This window comes from Eurytemora carolleeae, unplaced genomic scaffold (assembly GCF_000591075.1).
Source record: "Eurytemora carolleeae unplaced genomic scaffold, Eaff_2.0 scaffold43, whole genome shotgun sequence".
NCBI lineage: Eukaryota > Metazoa > Arthropoda > Copepoda > Calanoida > Temoridae > Eurytemora > Eurytemora carolleeae.
In genome coordinates this window covers 153,450-175,603 of record NW_019396029.1, presented here as the reverse complement: position 1 = coordinate 175,603, position 22,154 = coordinate 153,450, and the positions used below count along the sequence as shown (strand labels likewise).

General features: G+C 33.7%; 1 protein-coding gene across 1 annotated transcript; it reads left to right on the top strand.

The window, feature by feature from the left end:
- The first annotated feature begins 1,094 nt into the window (after window positions 1-1,094).
- Window positions 1,095-20,387, top strand: LOC111695192 (homeobox protein Nkx-2.4). The gene is made up of 12 exons (XM_023464417.1): window positions 1,095-1,434; window positions 1,695-1,799; window positions 1,916-2,106; window positions 2,349-2,447; window positions 2,857-2,935; window positions 4,552-4,645; window positions 5,169-5,320; window positions 13,831-13,926; window positions 17,983-18,099; window positions 18,322-18,406; window positions 18,915-19,028; window positions 19,542-20,387. The coding sequence occupies exons 2-12, from the start codon at window positions 1,734-1,736 to the stop codon at window positions 19,607-19,609; spliced, it is 1,161 nt and encodes a 386-aa protein (XP_023320185.1). The 5' UTR covers window positions 1,095-1,434; window positions 1,695-1,733; the 3' UTR covers window positions 19,610-20,387.
- The last annotated feature ends 1,767 nt before the right edge of the window (window positions 20,388-22,154 follow it).

Sequence of the window (22,154 nt, the reverse complement as noted above, 5' to 3'; positions counted from 1 at the left end):
ACAGAATTAATCATTTATTTCTACTTCAATAAAAAAATCATTTAGCATCGAATATTGGTAGAAGAACAAATAAACAAAGATTACTTGTTTTCTAACAAGAATTTATATATGTTTGCATAAAATGGAAATATATTTACACATATATAAAAATATATGTAATATACAATACATGGGTTCCTGATTTCTCTGTTGTTTTTGTTTTTAACAACTTGGACAATACAAAATATAAAATTTGCTGAAACATGAACTATGTTTGTAATATAATATAATAATGTAATAGATATAACTAGCTAAAGGGCCCGGCTTTGCCCGTGGAAAAAAATATAAAAAAAAAAAATTATCGCGTGGCAACATATATATATAATATATATATCTATATATATATATATATATATATATATATATATATATATATATATATATATACGATTTAGATAATTTAGATAATAATATAGATTTATTTAGATAATAGTAATGATAATATTATTTATATAGATATACAAAATAAAACATATATCTATTCTATATATTTAAATATATATTTACAATGTGATAACCCAATTATAATTTCTATTTGTTCAAAATGCAAAAGGGAATAGGATCGAAAATGTTTTCCAAAACTGTAGAATTATTCAATTCATACTGAAGAGGACAAAATGTGACAAGAAAATATGTTTCGTCCCAAATCATTCTCGACCTCCTTCAATTTAACTCCCCCCTCCCTCTCCTTCCGCGCCCCCCCCCCCTACCCAACCCCTGGTTGAACCAGGAAGGTAAACGAAATTCTGAAGAAACTCAGATTCTTGTTCATTTCAGTTTTTACCACATTCATCATTAAATAAACCACGAGTAGTTAAGCTTTCCAGCAAACCTTACTTCCTATTGGCCCGAGGTTAGTTAGTCCAAACTTCTTATTGGTTGGCGGATGGAACGGAGTGCTCCTGTTGGCTGGTTTTGGACGAAGAAAACACGCGGGTTGGATGGCGGGCTGAGAGGAGGCAGGTGCAGGCCGGGTCACGTGACCCCCCAAACCCTTGTGATATGAAGGACTCTAAAGGAGAGCCCTTAAGGATCGTAATTGCGGGCTCTGGGTTGGGGAAAGAGCGCTCTCAGAGCACTCTAGCCACCATTTAGTGGCTCTCTGTCAGTAGACAAGTAGTGACTCATTGTAGCTCAAGTGATATCAAAAACTATTCCAAGCTTTGTTCTCCAGCCTTGGAAGAGTCCACAAACTGCACTTTGCGGATTTTCAAGATTTTTTAACCAAACTATCGACAGCTGAAGAACCAGGGATAGCTGATGAGTCAAAACCTTGAAGAATTTGAGTGTTTAAATACAGAACACTTTAAAGGTTTCTGAGAACTTTCTTTTCCCTGGACTTGGGTTAAGTTTAAAAATATCTTGAATCTGAAACCCACTCCAAGGCTAGAACAGGTATATAAAGACAACAACAACATCTTAGAATTTAGAGAAAATGAAAATAAAATAAATCCGTTTGAATGTCAACTTAAAAAACTTTCTTTTTAAATTGCTTTATTGGGGCTATCTTTAAAATGCATCTATTAATAATTATAAGCATTATATGCAATAATAACTATTCAATGGCTTATCATTTTTATTTTTAATCGACAAATAAGCTTATCTAAAAACGGATCTCTTATAATGTAAATATATATTTTATAAAGATATTTAAGGAAAGAGATTTCCTGAAATAGCTTGGTGTTGACACCTTTATGCTGATACAAGACAATGAACTCAATCCTGAAATGCAAGCAGAGGAGATAAACTATTCAAAAAAGGAAAATATAATAAAATAACAATAAAAAATCATTTTTAACTATCACAATTTTACTTGAGTGTAAAATATGAATATGAAAAGAAAATATCTAATTTTTTTATATTTTTTGGCGTCCAGGAATCACAATTACGGTACAGCATTCATCCCCAGTCGTACAACAAGGAACAGTACAATAAGGAAGTGTACAACAAGGAACAGTACAAGGAATCTGGAACATTTTCTCGAGAACTTCAGGGTTCGTATTCAAGGGAATACAAAGAACTCGCTACACCGTTCCTGGTAACTGATATACTAGAGGAACCTTGCAGGGATACATAATCTTTATCTAATCAGATTTTTATACCTTTTAAACATAACGAAAAATAAAAAGGGGTAAATCGAATTTGACATCAATCGATTAACATTCAACTAAATGGATAAACTTTTTAACCTTGTGTGTACAGCTATGTGTATTGTGTAGGTTAAAAACTTTGGTTTTTTTTTAGAATTTCAAAATAAGAAAGCATTTTTTATTTTCTTGGTACGGATAACGAATATGTTCTGTGTGTAGAAGAAGTATGAACTGTTCAACTCCACCATCTCCTCCTTCTCCTACTTCTCTTCTATACTCAGGGTATCCCAGACCTGCTCCTACAGCAGCTATGACAGGGTAAACTAAACATACAAAAGTTCGACCATCAAAAATCGATAAATTACTCGCCTCGCACTCTAATTTCCTAATCCTTAGATTCAGAAACCTGATTTAGTAAAAAAGTAGTTTGATAGTTTAGATAAGTTAAACCAGTTGAACTATGTTAACGTAGTTTAACATTAATTAAATCTTGTCCCTGATGTCGTAAACCTTTGATACTATAAAATATGGTTATGCTAGATAAAGTAGTCAAAAACATAAAAGGTTTACACCATCAGATCGCAAAATTATAGGACACCATCAGGTTCCAAAGACATATGTAGGGAAAAGAGCTGAATGCTAGTAGTCAGTTTCTATCTAACCATTACTTACTTCTTCTGAAAAAAAACTAAATTATACTTTGCTTGACATGATTGAATTTGATCAGGTTCACTGGTGGAACTCCGACTTACTCCCACATGCACATGTCACAGCTTCCTTCTGCATACGGAGCCGGATACTGCCAGGTATTTCTGGGTTATATCTGGGACAATGGGGTGCCGGATACTGCCAGGTATTTCTGGGTTATATCTGGGACAATGGGGAGCCGGATACTGCCCACTGCGATTTAATGGTCTCACGCTCTCAAACAAAAATCGTTGAGAATTTTGCCATTTACTTCTAAAAAACCAAATCTAACAAGAAGTGCTTTATAGTGCTAAAATGTACATGTAAAGGGCTACAAAAAAGCATAAGTGAGTTAGAGCGGTAAAATCTAAGCTTAGGGCGTTGCGATACTTCAAAGTCAGCCCAGTCTTAAAAATTGATGAGACTTTTTATAAGGAGGCTGAATCTATGTGTGCCAGGTATTTCTGGGTTATATCTGGGACAATGGGGAGCCGGATACTGGCGCCGCCAGGTATTTCTGGGTTATATCTGGGACAATGGGGAGCCGGATACTGCCAGGTATTTCTGGGTTATATCTGGGACAATGGGGAGCCGGATACTGCCATGTATTTCTGGGTTATATCTGGGACAATGGGGAGCCGGATACTGCCATGTTATATCTGGGACAATGGGTCCCGGATACTACCAGGTATTTCTGTGTTATATCTGGGACAATGGGGAGCCGGATACTGCCATGTATTTCTGGGTTATATCTGGTACAATTGGGAGCCGGATACTGCCAGGTATTTCTGGGTTATTTCTGGGGCAAGGGTTCAACCAATCCAGTTTTTGTGGGAAATTTATTTTGGAGCAAGAAATTATGATTTGCTAAAAAAATGTATCAAAAATATAAATTTCCCTAGAATTATGTAGGGTAGGGTGTCTTAAAATTATAATTGCAAACATTTGTGAAAAACTGAATCCGGATCCAGAGCTTGATCAAAAAGTTTGCTAATATCAGATAAGAGATGAGGGTATTTTTACCGATCTATCGGATCAGTCAAAACAGACTGCATGCAGTAAACCAATACTTTTTTCTACATATTTTAGTTAAAATGATTTTTTACCTTGAATATTTTTCCGGATCCGGTACCAGGAAGTTATAATAATGAGGCTTCGTCTGTGGACCATTTGCACAAACTGTCTATAATTAGAGTTCTTTTTGGTACAGAAATCCGCGAAACTGAAGCATTAAGAAAAATTGTTTAGATTTGAGATTAAACCATTTGTTTGTTTTTATTTGCATGCACATCTTTGTGTTGTTTATACTGTAACCAAAGATTGATGGCATTATAGTGTAAATATTTTAAAATTCCAGTCTTAAACTGTAACACAGAGCCATGCAACCATGGAGTTATGACGGAAATATCATCCTGCCTTTTATACAGGGCTATAGATTATATATGGCACATAATTTAAACTTAATCATTTCTTGTTATAAAGGTTGAGGAAAGTGCATAAGTACAGAATTAATTGCTTAACTATGTGTGTTAGAAAAAAATACATATAAAATTCAGTGCATTCATTTCTGAAGTCTCATTCTTTGTGGGTAACCCTGCATCCATATTGCAGAATCCAGATGAATACCGTGTCTTCTAAAATTCATGTCTTTACGTTAGAAAATGTCATTCGCGATACTGTACACACAAAAAAACATATCATGTACGTATGGTATGTATAAATTCTAACTGTTTAGACTGGTGAACTAGCTCACTATGGAGATATGAGAAGTCCTGGAACAGGATGGTATTCTTCCTCTACAACAGATCCTAGATTTGCCTCAGAATACTGTAAGTTTATAGAACGAAGACGACAAAAACAGAAAATGCGCAAAATATTTGGCATGATATCAAATCATCTTTAAATCTCTTGAACATTCAACATGATTGACCTTATGGTTATTTTTCCGATCTTAAAACTCTCAAAAAACATTTCTATTATGGCTTTAATATTGATTATCTAATACTCACTACTATGGGATGGGGGGGGGAGGGTGACAAGGAGACAAGGATTAGGGTTAACATTAATCCTTGAAGAATACAGAAGATGTATAGATGTTAGTTTAAATATTTAAGGGAGTAGACTGTACTGTGTACACATTACTTAGAAGTATCCATTATAATGCATATGTTGACATGAGTTTACAGGGGGAGGGGGACATTGGCAAACTCTACATAGAGAGATGGGAATAATAATAATGATAATAATAATAATAATAATAATAATAATAATAATAATAATAATAATAATTAATAATAAAAATAATAATAATAATAATAATAATAATAATAATAATTATCCCACTGTTTGTAGTTACAAGCCTGATGCGGGGTCCAGGGGGTTCCATGGGGTCCATGACGGGTCAGATGGGGTCCTTATCCACATGCGGGATGGACTCTAAGCAGCATCTTCAGTTCCCGCTCTCACAGAGGCGGAAGAGAAGAGTTCTTTTCACCCAGGCTCAGGTCAGTGCAGATTATCTTCAGTATTAATATATTATTATTTGAAATATAGGATTGAAGGACCTGAGATTGTAATTGATAAATAAAAGTGGTATATATCCAGAACGGCAGAGTTGGGAACTCAGTATTTTGAATATCGAGATCAATGCTTGATCTGCAGATTAATTTAATCTTTATTCGATATTCGCCGAGTAATTGTACCCTGACTGAAATGACTGAATGACTGAAATGAAGAGATTAAGCAATTATTAAAAGATTAAAAGTGTCCACAGTGGATATTGAGATCAAGTGATCGGGAAAATGATATCAAACACAAATGTTCTCAGTTCAAAACAATTTCTAAAAAAGAAATTGCCTATCTACCTGGTATCTGGAATATATTCATCTACTGAATAATACTAGATTTTTCTAGTTTTTTAGTTCAAAGGAAGAAAAATATTCATTTATAGTTTGTCCATTATTACACAATTCTTCTTCCCGCAATGCAATGTGCATTGTGTTGAAAAATGGATTTTTTTATCTGAAAAATCTCATTTTTAAATCAAATATTGAAGCACTCTCATGAAACCAGTCGAGCTGAAAATATTGAAATAAAAGTTTTTATTGTCCTAGCTCCCACTGTCCTATCTAGTGTGCAGGTTGGAAAAAAGTGTAAATACTTTTCCCATAAAGGGGGGGGGAATTTCTTTTCCCGGCTAGCTAGCGGGGAATTATGAAGCGGTAGGCCGGGCTGTAGTTAAATTGGGAGGAATATTGCAGGGGCGTATTACGTGTATTGTTGATTTTAATTGGAATGGAGAGGGGGGGGGGCGAGATGGGACCGTAGGGACGTTTTTTAAAATTGTTATGTTATCTAAATCTTGTNGGGGGGGGGGTGTTTAAACATAACTTTGTCACTTTATAGGATACTTGAAACTGAAAGCTTCAAAGTTTGAATTACAGGTTGTTCAAACATGTTCTTACTTTTAAAAATATCCCATGTTGACAAGACATGTTTCACATATTTGTACTCGCCCCCCCCCCTGGATTATCAGGGGTTCAGATCAAGTAATTGTATAGAGATATCTTTCATTCCCAGCCTTGTTAGTAGAAACCCAGCAGGGTTCTATTCAATCCAGACTGCACCGCATTTAAACAAATTACTCGCATACCAGTCCGCCATATTTACCCCGTGTACCACAATGCCCCGTATTGTTTGAAACCAAATTTTGACGGATTCGCAGTGGATCGTCTTTATCCTACCTATAGTGGTTTATATATCGTTGTAGATATATCAGGTGCATTTCAAATGAATCCAAAAAACAAGCAATTTTCTAAGTAAACCTGGAAATCTTTTTTGAATCGACATCATTTGTGGCCGGAAGGATTGAAAGAATCATATTTTTCCGAGTTTTCATTGATTTCTTTTTTATTATATCCCTTGATATTATTTTCTAATGTTATTTGTAAAAATATTCAATGTTTGTTTAAAGCGAGGAAAGCGTCAAGTGTTTGAGTTGGAAAATCTCATTTCATTTCTTTTTATTGATGGAATTGAACGGCAAAGCAAAACTACGCGGCCCACGTCAAACTAAACTAAATTGCTATTAAACTATTAAAGAGCTAATGATAAAAACAAAAACATTTGAATTTCTGATATAAATGGATAAATTCCCTTGTTTCATAGTTTTTCGTGAAAACGGGAGGACCTACGAAGTCGCAAAGTCCCATGAATTTGACTTTCTCCCTTTGTCTCCCTCTGAGATCCTAATCCCTATTTGCAACCTAATGTCTTAGACCTTAGATATTTCAAACTATGAGTTATGTTGGGTCGAATAATCTGAGTTTGAAATATCAAAGGTTTACACCACCAGGTTGCTAAGAAATATGGATTTTAAAATTTGAGTTTGTGACAATTCCTTTCATTTATATCGGGATCCTACATTGTCTGAAATAAAAACTTTTCTCATTGAATCAATCGTTTTGAAAAGGACAAAAATATTTATATATATTTGTAATAAATGCCTAACTTCATTAGTACTTTAGTGTATATCAATCCAGATACAACTCTCCCTGTAATCTTAAGTATGTATCAATCCAGACAGAATCTCCCTGTATTCTTAAGTATGTATCAATCTAGATACAACTCGCTCTGTTTTCTTAAGCATGAATCAATCCAGATACTAATCGCTCTGTATTCTTAAGCATGTGTCATTCCAGATACAACTCTCCCTGTATTCTTAAGTATATATCAATCCAGATACGACTTGCTCTGTATTCTTAAGTGTATATCAATCCAGATACAACTCGCTCTCGAACTCAATACTCTCCACAGGAGAACTAATGCTTTAGTCTGTATCAATCCGGATACAAATCTCTCTGTATTCTTAAGTCTGTATTAATCTAGATACAACTCACTCTCAAACTCTTTACTCTCTACACGAGAACTAATACTTTTGTCTGTATTAATCCAGATACAACTCTCTCTGTACTTTTAAGTCTGTAGCAATCCAGATACAACTCTCTCTGTACTTTTAAGTCTGTAGCAATTCAGATACATCTCGATCACGAACTCTATATTCTCTACACGAGAACTAAATATGTCTAAACGTAATAAAACAAAGACTCATATCCAACTAAACTATATTTTGGTATAATGTATCAGTTTAAGATAATAAGTCCGATAATACGGTGAGGTGATTATAACGATACCGGTATTTTCAGGTTACAAGATATGGGGTTTATTACTGTATTTATTACGTATACGCTTTTCTCATACGTAAAATCAAAACTAGCAGAGCTACGAGATCACAAAGTTGTATCAATAATGTTGCATACATTTCATCCTCTTTTGTGTAATTGAGAGACAGTACAGAATTGATCAAATTAAAGAAAAGCAGAAAAAGAAAAAAACAACAAATTAAATTAAAGCAGTCCTCTGGATTTTATTTCAGATAGAAATTGCAGGATTCATTACTCTAATAGAAAGATACATGTTACCGCCATACTATTTCTATTGGTTCAGAATAGACAACAAACATGTGACTGAACCCTGATTGGATCAGGCGCTAATGGACTTGGCATACAGGAGTGATATTTATGCGGACGGAAGGACACTATAAGTGTTTTTATCATACTTCACATGCTTGTGAGGCATATCCTTCTATCTATCTATCCTTCTATCTATCTAAGCTTCTATCTACCTATCCATCTATCATCTATCCTTCTATCTACATATCTTCATTTAATAATATTTATCTACTGCTTGTCATTTCCTGCACTTCATGTTTAAAGTTTTCCTGCATACTTCTAAACAATCTTAAAGGGTGTCACAGTAAATATAAAAAAGCATTAGTTTCATAATAAGAGAGGAATTTTAGTGAAAATGTACAAGTTGTTCCAAAAACAAACATGTCAATAATTTCTGACACCAAATCTTCCTCCGTATTTAATCAATAGACCTGAGTTAGCATTTATACCTTGCATTCTTTTATTCAGTTTTATCATTCAGTCAATCTTTTTCTTCACCCTCCGCCCTTCTCCCCATCCCCTCCCCTCCACCCTCCCCCCCCCTCACCCTCTTCTCCCTTCATCTCCCTCCCTGAGTTCCCATGGTGTATAGGATGGATGTAGGAGATTGTAAAGATTGCATTGATAAAGCATACCCTATATTTCAGCTCTGCTACTATCAATAATCAATATATATAATAAGTTCTAACAGTTAATGCCACTAAAGTTTCAGTAGAAACAAATATTTCCATTTACTGATAGCGCCGATTAAAGGATTCATAACCTTTATTGGATAATAAGATAGATAGAAAGAAAGATGTTACCGCAAAATTATTTCTATTGGTTCAGAATAAACAACAAACACACGACTGAGCCCTGATTGGATCAGGCGCTTAAAGACTCGGTATACAGGAGTGGTACAAATACTAGTACAGTGGAACAGTTGGAAGAAATCTGTCAGACTCAAGTTATGATTTAATGAACATGAAACACAACAATTGTGTATTTAACACGGTGTTAGGTATTTACACAAAGGCATTTTTCCAAGGGCGACTTATCAAGTGACAACTTCCCAAATGTGCAATTTCCCAATCGGAAACTTCTCAAAGATTAAGTTAGGCCTTACAATGGGGTTCCAGCGCTGCAGTTAGGTTGGGCTAGGGGACCGAGCGCTGCGGCTGACAAACTTGGGAAGTTGTAGCTTGGGAAAATACCCTTGGGAAGTTGTAGCTTGTGAAAATACCATTGGGAAGTTGTTGCTTGGGAAAATACCATTGGTAAAGTACCTAACACAGCTCCCATGACCTTAGAAAATTGATTTTCTATTGGTAAAATATACTTAATTGCTTTATAACATCAAAAATAAATTAGATTTTTACTTATTTTACAGTTTTATGTAGTGTTTATTCTCATTTAAACTTAATACATCTTACATATTTCACAGTTTTATTTAGTGTTTATCCTCAATTAAATCCAACAAAGCTTAAATACATCTTACATATTTAATATAAAAAGTAATACATCTTACATATTTTTACAGTTTTATTTAGTGTTTATCCTCAATTAAATCCAACAAAACTTAATACATCTTACATATTTTAATATTATAAGTACATATTTTGATAAAAAAAAGTATTGCAAGAAAATAAGAAAACTCTAAATTTAATGTTTCAAAATCCATGGCTCTCTGATTTTAATTTTTTTTATTAAAAAAAGAACAGATGAAACGGAAGTAACATAATTTTAAATTAAATTGTACACAAAAATATAATTTTCAAGGAAAAATTCATAATTTTATATCTGACTGAAGTGCACTGTTGGTTTAAACCTTTTTGATATTTATTACAATTGCATTTTAGATATTTAATGAATTAAAACCTAAACATACAAAATTCAAAATTTAAAAAATCTGATGCAAATTACACGTTAAATGATTGGATTTCTCTTTTTCATCGAACTTTAAATAACAGAGTTGTTCTTAGTTTAATATTACAAAATATTTGAAGTTTTGAACCTCATTCACTAAAAAGAGGGCATCAAACTCTTGGAGTTGCAACTATTTTTGAACCAAATAGACCTAAAGAATATCTCTCCATTTCTTCAATTTTGATAAAAAGAATACAAATACCTCAGATAAAACTGAGGTGCTTCGTGGTTCTTCTTGTGACACAAAATATGTTTAATATTTTTAATATCAAATATTTATTAAAAAATATCAAATTTTTACCATCTTAATATTTAATATAACTATAATTCCACTTGTAATTATTTTAACGCTACACTCCAACATCAGATATTAAAACTTTTACAACAAATATTGAAAATCCGGGAATATTTTCAGCGGCATTCTTTCCGGTCCGCCATCTTGGAAAAAGATGGCGGCGGGTGATCGCGGAATGGCGGCACCTGTCCTCAGATACCTTGTCTGCCTTTTTGTTTAGTCTGGCAGACAAATTAGATCTGTTAAGAACAAACTCACTTGGCTGGATTGAACATCAATCATATTTTAAAAGATTTTGTAAGTCATCATTATATTCTTCATATGTCTTTCATTCTTTTGAAATATGTGAAGAATGTCATTATTGTTTTGTAAATTTACATACATTTAAAAAAAATCAAATTGAGCAAAAATGTTAAGGGTGTCATAGGCCATAAACTATATATAAAAATAACCCCTTTTTTCTATCAAATGGTTCTTTATTGAAATGGAATTGAGTCGTTGCTAAAAATTTAGTTTTCTAATCCCTATATCTTTGTAAGCTGATGGTGTAAATCTTTGATATTTCAAACTTAGTTTATTTGATCTAACATAAATCATAGTTTGAAATATCTAAGGTATACGGCATTGGGTTGCAAAAATATTTTCCTTTGAAATATGAAGATGAAGAAAAAAGTAAAAAAGTGTTAATTCATAATTTAGTTTTTAAAATTGATTGAGAAATTCCAGAATTTTCTCACATCCATTTATAAATACGTCTCATTAGTATACTGATCTAAGCTGTTATATACACAAATATAAACTGTTTACCAAACATATACTCACACCAGCAAATATTTACTGTTTTGTAAACAAGGTCGCGTGCAGTACATCTTATATATAAACTAGCCTTACGCACACATTTTTACAGTGTGCTCCCGGCCCAGAAACGGCGTTTAAAAAATAATCAGAAATTGGGCAAAGGTGTTCTGTTTTCTAAACTATTTTTGAAATCAGGATTTTAAATCATGTTTTCAAATGAATCTTGATAACGATCTTTCTTTATAAGTTAACAAGACCAATTTTGAATACATTGAATACATAAGGTTTTCAAAGGATTTAATGCAAGGAAAGTTATTTCAGAGGTGTACGCATCTTTTGTACTGCCGTGTACTGTCACTGGGCGGTAATGTAAACACAAGACGGATGTCGAAGCCTAATCAATGAAATATTCTGGTCATAGGAAACTATTATGTGAATTATCAAAATTATCAAAATTTAATGCTTTTAACCTCCTCGGATACTGAACGAACACAGATGCATCTATTCTTGTTTACAAATTCCGCCCAGAGAGAACTGGTTTCAATATGTACGCAGAGTATACGCAACTGCAATTAACTTTCCTTGCATTACATTCTTGAGGTTTTCAATCTAAAACTTCAAAATGTTCCCAGTAAATCATTATCTAAACAATAACTTAGAAAAATGAACTCTGTTGTTTCTCAAAGCAGAAATCCGCAAGTCACTTTTATTTAAAACCCGCAAATGAAAATTATTAATTTTTAAAAGAGAAAAATGTGCAAAACTTATTCAACTTTGATGATGCTTTTTAAAGTATCGATGTAAACTGGACATGTAATATAACTCTATAAATAGAAATTACGCTTACAGTCCCTGTTAAGAAATATATTCCTGCAAAGGAAATAAAAAAATTCAAATTTTCTAATCCCTATATCTTTGCTAACTGATGATGTATACCTCGCATATTTTTACTGTTGGATCTAACAGAACGCATAGTTGAAATATCAAAGGTCTATGACGTATATATGAACTGTTGGATCTAACAGAACGCATAGTTGAAATATCAAAGGTCTATGACGTATATATGAACTGTTGGAAAAATATAATGATTAGAAAACTATAACGTATGCACCAAAAATCCAATTATATTAAAAACCGTAAAATTAAAAAATCATATAAAATTCATTTCAATTTCATTATAAAGTGAAACGTTATCAAAACCCTGGTGATTCGGTCGAATTTTGATGTTACGAAAACTAAATCAAAATTTACAAAGTTATCACCGTTCTTGTACATATTGAAAATAAATTATTTATTAACTTTTAAAAATTGAAGACGATGCTGTGTGAGAATTGTGGAATATTGTGTGAGAATTGTGGAATATTGTGTGAGGATTGTGTAATATTGTGTGAGGATTGTGTAATATTGTGTGAGAATTGTGTAATATCGTGTGAGAATTGTGGAAAATTTTGTGAGGATTATGTAATATTGTGTGAGGATTGTGTAATATTGTGTGAGAATTGTGGAATATTGTGTGAGGATTGTGTAATAATGTGTGAGAAATGTGTAATATTTATGAGAATTGTGTAATATTGTGCGAGAATTGTATAATATTTATGAGAATTGTGTAATATTGTGTGAAAATTTTGGAATATTGTGTAATTTTGTGTAAGAATTGTGGAATATTGTTCGTGATTTGTGTGATTTTGTGTGCGTAATATTGTGTGCGTTGCGTATAAGCCTATGTGAGAGGTTTGTAATTGTGTGTGTAATATTGTGTAGGAAGGAGTAAACAATATTGCATGCGATGTGTGTTAGCTTGTGTAAGAAGTGTGTAATATTGTGTGAGAATAGCCAAAGGGCGGAGTAAGAGGTGTGCTGAGGATGTTTAGGGCGTGGCCTTTGGCAAGGATTCCCCAGTCCTTCATGTATACAAGAGAGGGGGATTCTAGTCGTGGGGGGATTCTGTCCAGGGGTTATGGGGGATTAATGTCTATTTCACACTCTGTTTACAGTGTACACCACACTGTGCTGTAAAGAATACAAAATTAGAAATTAATCAACCAAATAATCCGCGGTCAAATAGACTCCTAGATATTTATCAAATTCTGATTTAAGATAAAATATTTTTTAACATTTGAAATTTGATTATTTTCAATTGTGGTTTCTCTTGAAAAATGACTTGGTCAACTCAATAAACATTTCCAATGAAGAAAAATGATAACAAAATTATTAAAAATATAATTGATATAATTTAAAAACTTTATCAACATAAGGTTTTAAAAGTACCATTGTGAATTGGACATGACCCACTTTAAATGAAGGGTTCCTTGAAATTACAACGATAGGTCTTCTAAATGTTTAAGATGAAATCTTGAAACCATTTTTTAATTTTAAAATTCTTTTTGTAAACAAATAAAAAATATCTTTTTTAAAATAATAATTTAATCTTGTTCAGGTTTATGATTTAATCTTGTTCAGGTTTATGATTTAATCTTGTTCAGGTTTATGATTTAATCTTGTTCAGGTTTATGAGTTGGAGAGAAGGTTTAAACAACAGAAATATCTCTCAGCACCAGAAAGAGAGCACTTAGCCAGTCTTATCCATCTTACCCCTACACAGGTAGAACTTAGCCAGTCTTATCCATCTTACCCCTACACAGGTAGAACTTAGCCAGTCTTATACATCTTACACCTACACAGGTAGAGGCCAGTCTTATACATCTTATACCTACACAGGTAGAGGCCAGTCTTATACATCTTACGCCTACACAGGTAGAGACCAGTCTTATCCATCTTACCCCTACACGTAACACAGGTAGAACTTATCCAGTCCTATCCATCTTACAGGATGTTTATAAAACAGATAAAAACAAGGCTTTGATACAACAATAAAAATTGCAGTTTTTCAAACTTGTCAGTAATGGAACCATGCATAATTTTTTTGCTATAGGGGGGCCGGGGTAGGGAAAAGGGATATAGGTGAAGATATTTATCTTTATATATATATATACGGCGTTCACTGCTGAATATGGATATACTATATGTATAGGGTTTAGTAATACCAATATAATGTGTTTATTCAAGGATTAGATAGATAGATAGATAGATAGAAGATGAATAACAAATGATTATGTATATATATATATAGATCGAGATACAAAGAAAGGAAACAATATAGGTTGATCAAGGCAGACAATAATTTTTATAGAAACAATATTTATAAATTACAAAGGTCCTTGGCGCTATTTTAAATTTAAAAAGAAAAGAAGACGACAATCACTTCTCATCAAATTGGTTATTACAGGGTTTGACGGTTGAATTTGTTCTTTTGATTTTAAAATAATCTTATGAGAACCTATTAAATGATTTGGGAAAAATAAGCAAATCCTGTGCAGCTAATGCAGAAAACGTAATTTAATCTTTAAAAAGAATTCCAGGTTATCTTCAATCTTTTATAGAAACATAAAAAAAAATTAAAATGAGTTTTTGGATTTATTTTGTAAATCTTTGCACTTTCCCTTTAACTTGGAAATATAATCCTTTAAATTTCACCTTTTGTGGATACTAAGCGTACAGGTGTTTGAATAGAGCATACCAGGGGGCATACATAATATATAGATGGATAGATAGATAGCCGCTGATGTGCCTGAAATGTGATCTGAACTGCATGAATGGTGTTTAGCCTGTAATCTGAACCTATGTGTACAATCTTGGTGGTTTACACTTCACACCTAGTTCTAGTGTATGTACAGTGTACCTAATCCTTGGGTACAACAATTTACCTATGTACAATATATATTGTACATGGTATACTATTGTACTGAACAAAAAAGATTTAAATTTCTAATATTTTTTAGTTTCCCCTCGTACTTGGGCTTAAACTCAAAACTAGAGCATATATATACTAGGTCACAAAGTCGTAACAGTAATTTTACATCCCTTTTCCTTATGTCTAAATTGAATTGGAATATAATGATAAATATAAATGAGGGAGGGTTTGTGACGGTGTCTAGAACAGAATATTTACATTCTGATACAAACTCCGAGCATAATTGTTGGAAGGAGCCGAAACCAATTGATAGGTCTGTTCCTGCCATAACATGGGATACTCAATACCAGGAACCAGATAATGTGTCACATATTTTGCATTAACGGAGAAAATTAAGAACTTCTAAATAGATCAGAATCAAGCCAAGTTTTGCATGAATAAACAACGAAATTGTGACTAAATAATTATCCTATTTGTTGAAAGGGGCTGTAGATATAATTTAGGAGTGACTTTCCAGTTTTAGAGGGTCATGTTTTATACATAACGGTGCCATTTAAAGCTTCATCTAAGCAACAACTAGAGTGAAAACAATGTTTTTTTATCTAGGAATGTAATTAATTCTTATAATTCATTTAATTCTCTCCTGTTGCAGAAATCCGCGAAAAAATTATCTATTTTCAGATAAAAATAAACCGGAATAGCTCAGTCATAGGTTTAAAGGGTAGTGTTGTGAAATGACAGTCACTTGAAAATGTGTGTGCAATCCCTTTAAGACGCAGTAGAAAATCTTTGCATTATTATAACTGAAAACAGACAGACATACGAAGCTGTAAAAACCTAATCTACATTTCTATATTCTAAACTAAACCTTCTAATACAGTCTCTATACAGTATACACAGATACAGCTACAGGGGACAAAGGACACTTGAGACTTGGTTGCAATACGTTAAATTCTAGGGAAAAGGGGATATCTAGAAGAAACGAGGAAAGCGCGCTCAAAATTACGAAATCAAATAAATCGCTTATTTGGCAGCAAACGTTGGATGGCTGCCAAATTAGCGACAAAAATCGCTTATATTTGAAAAAATCACTGATTTGGCAGTTATCGAACTGTTGTTTCCAAATAAACGATTTGGCGACGCTTATTTGGCATTAATCCAACTTTTGATGTCAAATAAGCAATTTTTGACTGAATTTAAGCGATTTATCCAACTTTTGCTGCCAAAATTAGTTTATTTCGTAATTTAGAGTGCGTGACTTAAAATAGAAGGAAGGGATGGAGGAGGAGAAGTAGAGCTGATTAATAAAGTTAAAGAGTGCGAAGTATAGGATCTATAAAAATAAAGAAAGGTTTTATATGAAAGGAAAGAAAAAGAAGAAAGAGGAAAGGTAATGAATATGAGTATGGAAAATGGAAAGAAGGTTTTCTAAAGAAAAGATTAGTAAGTAAGTATAAAGAAAAGGGGAAAGGAGCTTAGGATAAATGAGAAAGGTACACGGGAAACGAAAAGAAGATGGGCTAAAAAGAGAAAGAGAAAATGAAAGGAATGAAGGTTTGGGGAGGGAGGGAGAAAAATGTAGGTTTTGAAGAGAAAGCGGAAAAAAAGTAAAAGAAGGTTCTGAAGAAAGTGATTGGAGGGTTTGAAGGGGAAAGAGAGAAAGAAGGTTGGGTGTGAAAGAGAAAAGAGAGTTGGTAACCATGAACTGACAGCTAACAAACAAACCCTGACAAAAACACAATACAAACACAAACACAGACAAACACCAATACCGTCTAGAATGTCACAGGGAAACTACTCATGGCTTTATTTGCACAAAGAAAGAAAAAATATTTAAACATTTGCATTGAATTGATATTTTTACACAAGTAATACACAGCTGACATGTGCATACTGTGCTGTAAATGTGTGTAATATGTACTAGCAAACTCCGGTACATTTAATGTACCACCGGGCCTTTCTCGTGGCAACTATGTTGATTAATTTGTACATACAGTATATCCCAATAAACATAGGAATTTAAAGTCGACTTTTATATCGTCTTTGTTCCAAGCGCAATTATTTCGTAAATATGATTCTGTAGTATCAATTCTAAAGATACAAAGAAAGTAGACTACAGTTTGGAAAGCTCATTATTCGTTAAATCTTTTTTGATGCACTTTATGCCAATTATCAACTATCGGAATTCAAAGACGATATTCAGGGCGTCTCTCATGATTCCCATGTTAATTGGGACACCCTGTAGAGGATAAACGGACGGTACGGCGGTTGTCTTTGTTTCAACCAAGAATGTAATGCAAGGAAAGTTAATTGCAGTTGCGTATACTCTGCGTACATATTGAAACCAGTTCTCTCTGGACGGAATTTGTAAACAAGAATAGATGCATCAGTGTTCGTTTAGTATCCTAGGAGGTTAAACGCATTGAATTTTGATAATTTTGATAATTCACATAATAGTTTCATATGACCAGAATATTTCATTGATTATTTATGTGAAAGATGGATCCCATGTCAGGCTTTAACATCCGTCTTGTGTTTACATTACCACCCAGTGACAGTACACTGCAGTAAAAAAGATGCGTACTGCTCTGAAATAACTTTCCTTGCATTATATCCTTGGTTTCAACTTTTAATAATGTGTGTGTATAATTCTGGGTGTACAGTTTACTGTTCTATACTATATTGTAAACAACGGTTAATGTACTTTGAAGTACCTATTGTAAAAGGGAAAGGGGAAAATACTAATAACAATATCATCATAATATTTATACAAGAGAAAGAATTATAATACATTTTATTTTATTTTATTTTATTCTACAAAAAAACATATTTATCAATTTTGTATAATTAGGTGATACAACAATGATTTCATTGTTTTTAATCAAAATAGATTTTTCATCTTTTCAGGTTAAGATCTGGTTCCAAAATCACCGGTACAAGTGTAAACGCCAGGCTAAGGAGAAGCTTATGACCGAACCTGGTGGCACATCACCTAGACGTATCAGTGTTCCTGTTCTTGTCAAGGTATAATAAAAGACGACGTTTAATTTGTTAAATTATTATGAATACATATTTAATAGTTTTTCCCAAGTCTACATACCAAAACAGTGGTACATTATGTAGTATTTTTTTTTATAAAAATATTTAATTTATAATCAGCGCTAATTTCTTTAATTCTTTGAAAATTTGTTTTTGAAATTTTTTTCCAACATTCTGAGTTTTCCAACCTTATATTTTGTTGTTAAGGACGGTAAACCTTGCTCTGGATCAGATTCAGATGATCAGTGTAACCAAACCCAACCGAGCCAAAGCCACCAGTCTGTCAAGTCAGGTATGCAAATAAAATAATCAAATGTTGACGACGGAAATATTCAAACTGAGTTAACCTCGTCCAGCTAAAAAGTTAAGTCTTTATCACAAACTAAAATTTTCTAATCTTTGTATCTTTGCAACCTGATGGCGTAAACCTTTGATATTTCAAACTATGATCATTATATCTAACAGAATTCATAGATTCAAATATATAAGTCAACATACATTGGTTTACAAAGATATAGGGATTAGAAAATCAGGGTTTGTGGCAAAGACTCAATTCCTTTGCAGTGAAAACCAGAAGTCTAGGATGATCTGAAAAACCAAAGAAATACATTTTAAAAAACACTATCTGAATCAAGATAAAAGCAGTTTTTATCCTAAAAATTGCTTGATCCCGGAAACAAAAATTTTGCCAGTTTAATCCAAACAAAAAAGGTTCTTTGAATCCAAAGGAAACCCAAATAAATCCATGAAAAAGATGGTTTACTCCAAAGTGATAATTCCTGAACTATTGATCTGTTTAGAATATACGCTCCCTGAGAGTACAACACTAGGAGGAGAACATGGTATACCTGACTCTTCACAACCCCTTCCCCCTCTCATGCATATGGGGTATGCACATGCTGCCAGGCACTCAGGTAAAAACAAAAATACACAAACGTTTCTTCAAACCCCCCTCTCCAAACAGTATTTGACGTTAAAGGACTTTTGGAGTTATTTCGAGTGACTTTTGTTATTACTTGTTTGATAAACAAAGGATACCATTGTCTGCGCAAAGGAATTGAGTCTTTGCCACAAGCTCAAATTTTCTAATCCCTATATCTTAGCAACTAGATGGTGTAAACTTTTGATATTTCAAACTTTGATTATTTAATATTTGAGAATTCATAGTTTGAAATATCTAAGGTTTACCACATCGGGCTACAAAGATATAGGGATTAGAAAATCAGAGTTTGTGCCTAAGACTGAATTCCTTTTCTATCTGAAAATGTATCATTTTCCATTGTGGTTTCTCTAAATAAGTCCCTTGTGAATATGTACGGCAAAGACAAGGGAAAAAATTGACAGAAAGAGAAAAACAACGATATTCTCCTGATTAAATAGAAATAAATAGATTTTAGGAAAAAAGATAAAAAATGTTCTTATTTCAGGAATGAACCAGAACTTGGTTCATCAAACAAGTATGTGTGGATATCAATCCAAGGGGCCAGGCTGGTAATAGAATACTAACAGCTCATGCAGTTCTGGAAAAACTACAAGAATTGCTAGACAGCCTTGAAACACCTTTATGCAGTGCTAGGCAACCTTGACACACCTTCATGTAGTTCTAGGCAATCTTGACACACCTCCACATGCAGTTCTAGGCAACCTTGACACACCTCCATGGAGTTAAAGACAGCCTTGACACACCTCCATGCATTTCTAGGTAGCCTTGACACACATTCGCGCAGTTCTAGGCAGACCTTGACACACTTTCGTTCAGTTCTAGGCAGCCTTGACACACCTTCGTTCAGTTCTAGGCAGCTTTGACACGCCTTCATATAGTTTTAGGCAGCCTTGACAAACCTCAATGCAGTTCACGGAAACCTTGAAAACCTTCATGCTGTTATCGGTAGCCTAGAACAATTTTAGGCAACCTTGAACATCTATGGCTCATTGCAGTTAAACCTTGTACACTTACAAGCCTAGGCAGCCTTGACACATCTGAGCGTAGTTTTAGGAAACCTTGGCAAGAGCAATTCTAGGCAACATAAATACAGTTATAAAAAGACCAATTCTAGGCATCCTTGAAAAACACAGTTCAAATTATAATAGTGAAAATAAATCAGAATTTTAAAGAAGTGAAGTAAAGTCTAATAGACACAATACCTTATAGTATGGTATAGTTTAATTAAGAATTAGATGGAGTCGTAATCTACATTTTATATTATATCTTAAAATCTGTAATGATATACCAGTAATATTGTTTATTGTAGCTCTTTGTAATATCAATATAAATAAACATAGAAAAAAAGTATATTCAAGAATACGTTAACAATATGTGCAGAAAATAAGAAACAGAAATACGCAGACAGACTGATACTGTAAAGACGACCTTGATGATTCCAAGTTTGATTTAAGCCTACTGCCTCAAATATCTAACGGCTTAATTAATGCTTTGATAAAAAACTAAACAAGTTTACAGTTGGATATAAGTAAAGAAACAATAAAATTCCGTACAGTGACGTACGTCTCTGAAGTTTCATTCTTTATCTTTTAAACGTGCACCCCTTATACATTCTACAATGAAGAAGTATTTTTCTATTTTTATTCCTGATTTACCTTCCCATAGACTAAAAACAACACAGATAGAACACTAGATGTCGTTTTTTTCAAGATTTAGAGGTTTTTCGTTCACAATAACCCTGATCTGAGGCAGAAGCCAAAAGGAGTTACGCGCATGCTGCGTTGAATAAGACACAGAGAGAGCCTGTTAAACGCAGACTGCGCGTAACTCCATTGGGCCCTGCCTCAATCTGAACGAAAAACCCTAAATCTTGAAAAGACCACATCTAGTGTTCTATTTGTGTTGTTATTAATCTGTGTACCTTCCTTTCATTAATTTTCATCCAGAGAAAAGAGTTACAGAGATCGATTAACACCTATAATTTGCGATATTTTCTACAGCATGTTCTATTGTGTACAATTACTGTACACGACCAATCAGGAGACATCTGTATTCAGGGATATTTTAGGATCCTTTTAATAGGAAATGCAAAATCTTTAAAAATAGACAATATTCATAAACTTTATGTTATATGTTTAAAGTTGGAGTATTTCTTTAAAAGTTGTAAAATTTAACCCCTGAATGCAACAAGTGGCCGTTACATGTAAGTCAAAAACCATTACATGGAACCGTAGCATGTCGTGCCAGGACACTATAGGCCTGCTCAGCCTACCCAGGTAGAGTGTATGTGTCTGTGTAGTCTGGGTTCTCATCTTTCATTCACCATGCATAGTGTACAGTCTAGAAAGTGGAGAGAGGAAATCTTTCCACTCAAACATGTATCAGAGGGCAGGCCCAGAAAAATTGCAATTTTAATTGACAATTTTTATTTCGTTATAGCCAAATTGAGCTATTTTAAAATATGAGAACAACCCCTTTAATTGTCATTTAATCCCTCTCCCTTCCCTTCACACCCCTTATTTCTTTCCTTTCATTTCCCTTGGACAACACTTGAACCCCTTTACCCCTTCTCCTCCCTTGCAATAATCCTCTGTAATATTATTCAATCATTTATTTAATCTACTGGTCAAACATTCAGGGATACAGGGATACAGGGATACAGGGATACAGGGATACAAGGATACAGGGATACAGAGATACAGGGATACAGGAATACAGGGATACAAGGATACAGGGATACAGAAATACAGGGATACAGGGATACAGAGATACAGGGATACAGGGATACAGGGATACAGGGATACAGGGATACAGGGATACAGGGATACAGGGATACATGGGTACAGGGATACAGAGGTACAGGGATACAGGGATACAGAGATACAGGGATACAGGGATAAAAGGATACAGGGATACAGGGATACAGGAATACAGGGATACAGGGATACAGAGATACAGGGATACAGGGATACAGGGATACAGAGGTACAGGAATACATGGATACAGGGATACAGAGATACAGGGATACAGGGATACAGGGATACAGGAATACAGGGATACAAGGTTACAGAGATACAGGGATACAGGGATACAGGGA

Excerpts from the sequence above, each read along its gene's own strand:
- LOC111695192 (XM_023464417.1), top strand. The coding sequence starts at position 1,734 with ATGCTGATACAAGACAATGAACTCAATCCTGAAATGCAAGCAGAGGAG. Across the intron at positions 2,936-4,551 it reads ACGGAGCCGGATACTGCCAG|ACTGGTGAACTAGCTCACTA; the intron begins GTATTTCTGGGT and ends CTAACTGTTTAG. Across the intron at positions 13,927-17,982 it reads TCCATCTTACCCCTACACAG|GTTAAGATCTGGTTCCAAAA; the intron begins GTAGAACTTAGC and ends TCATCTTTTCAG.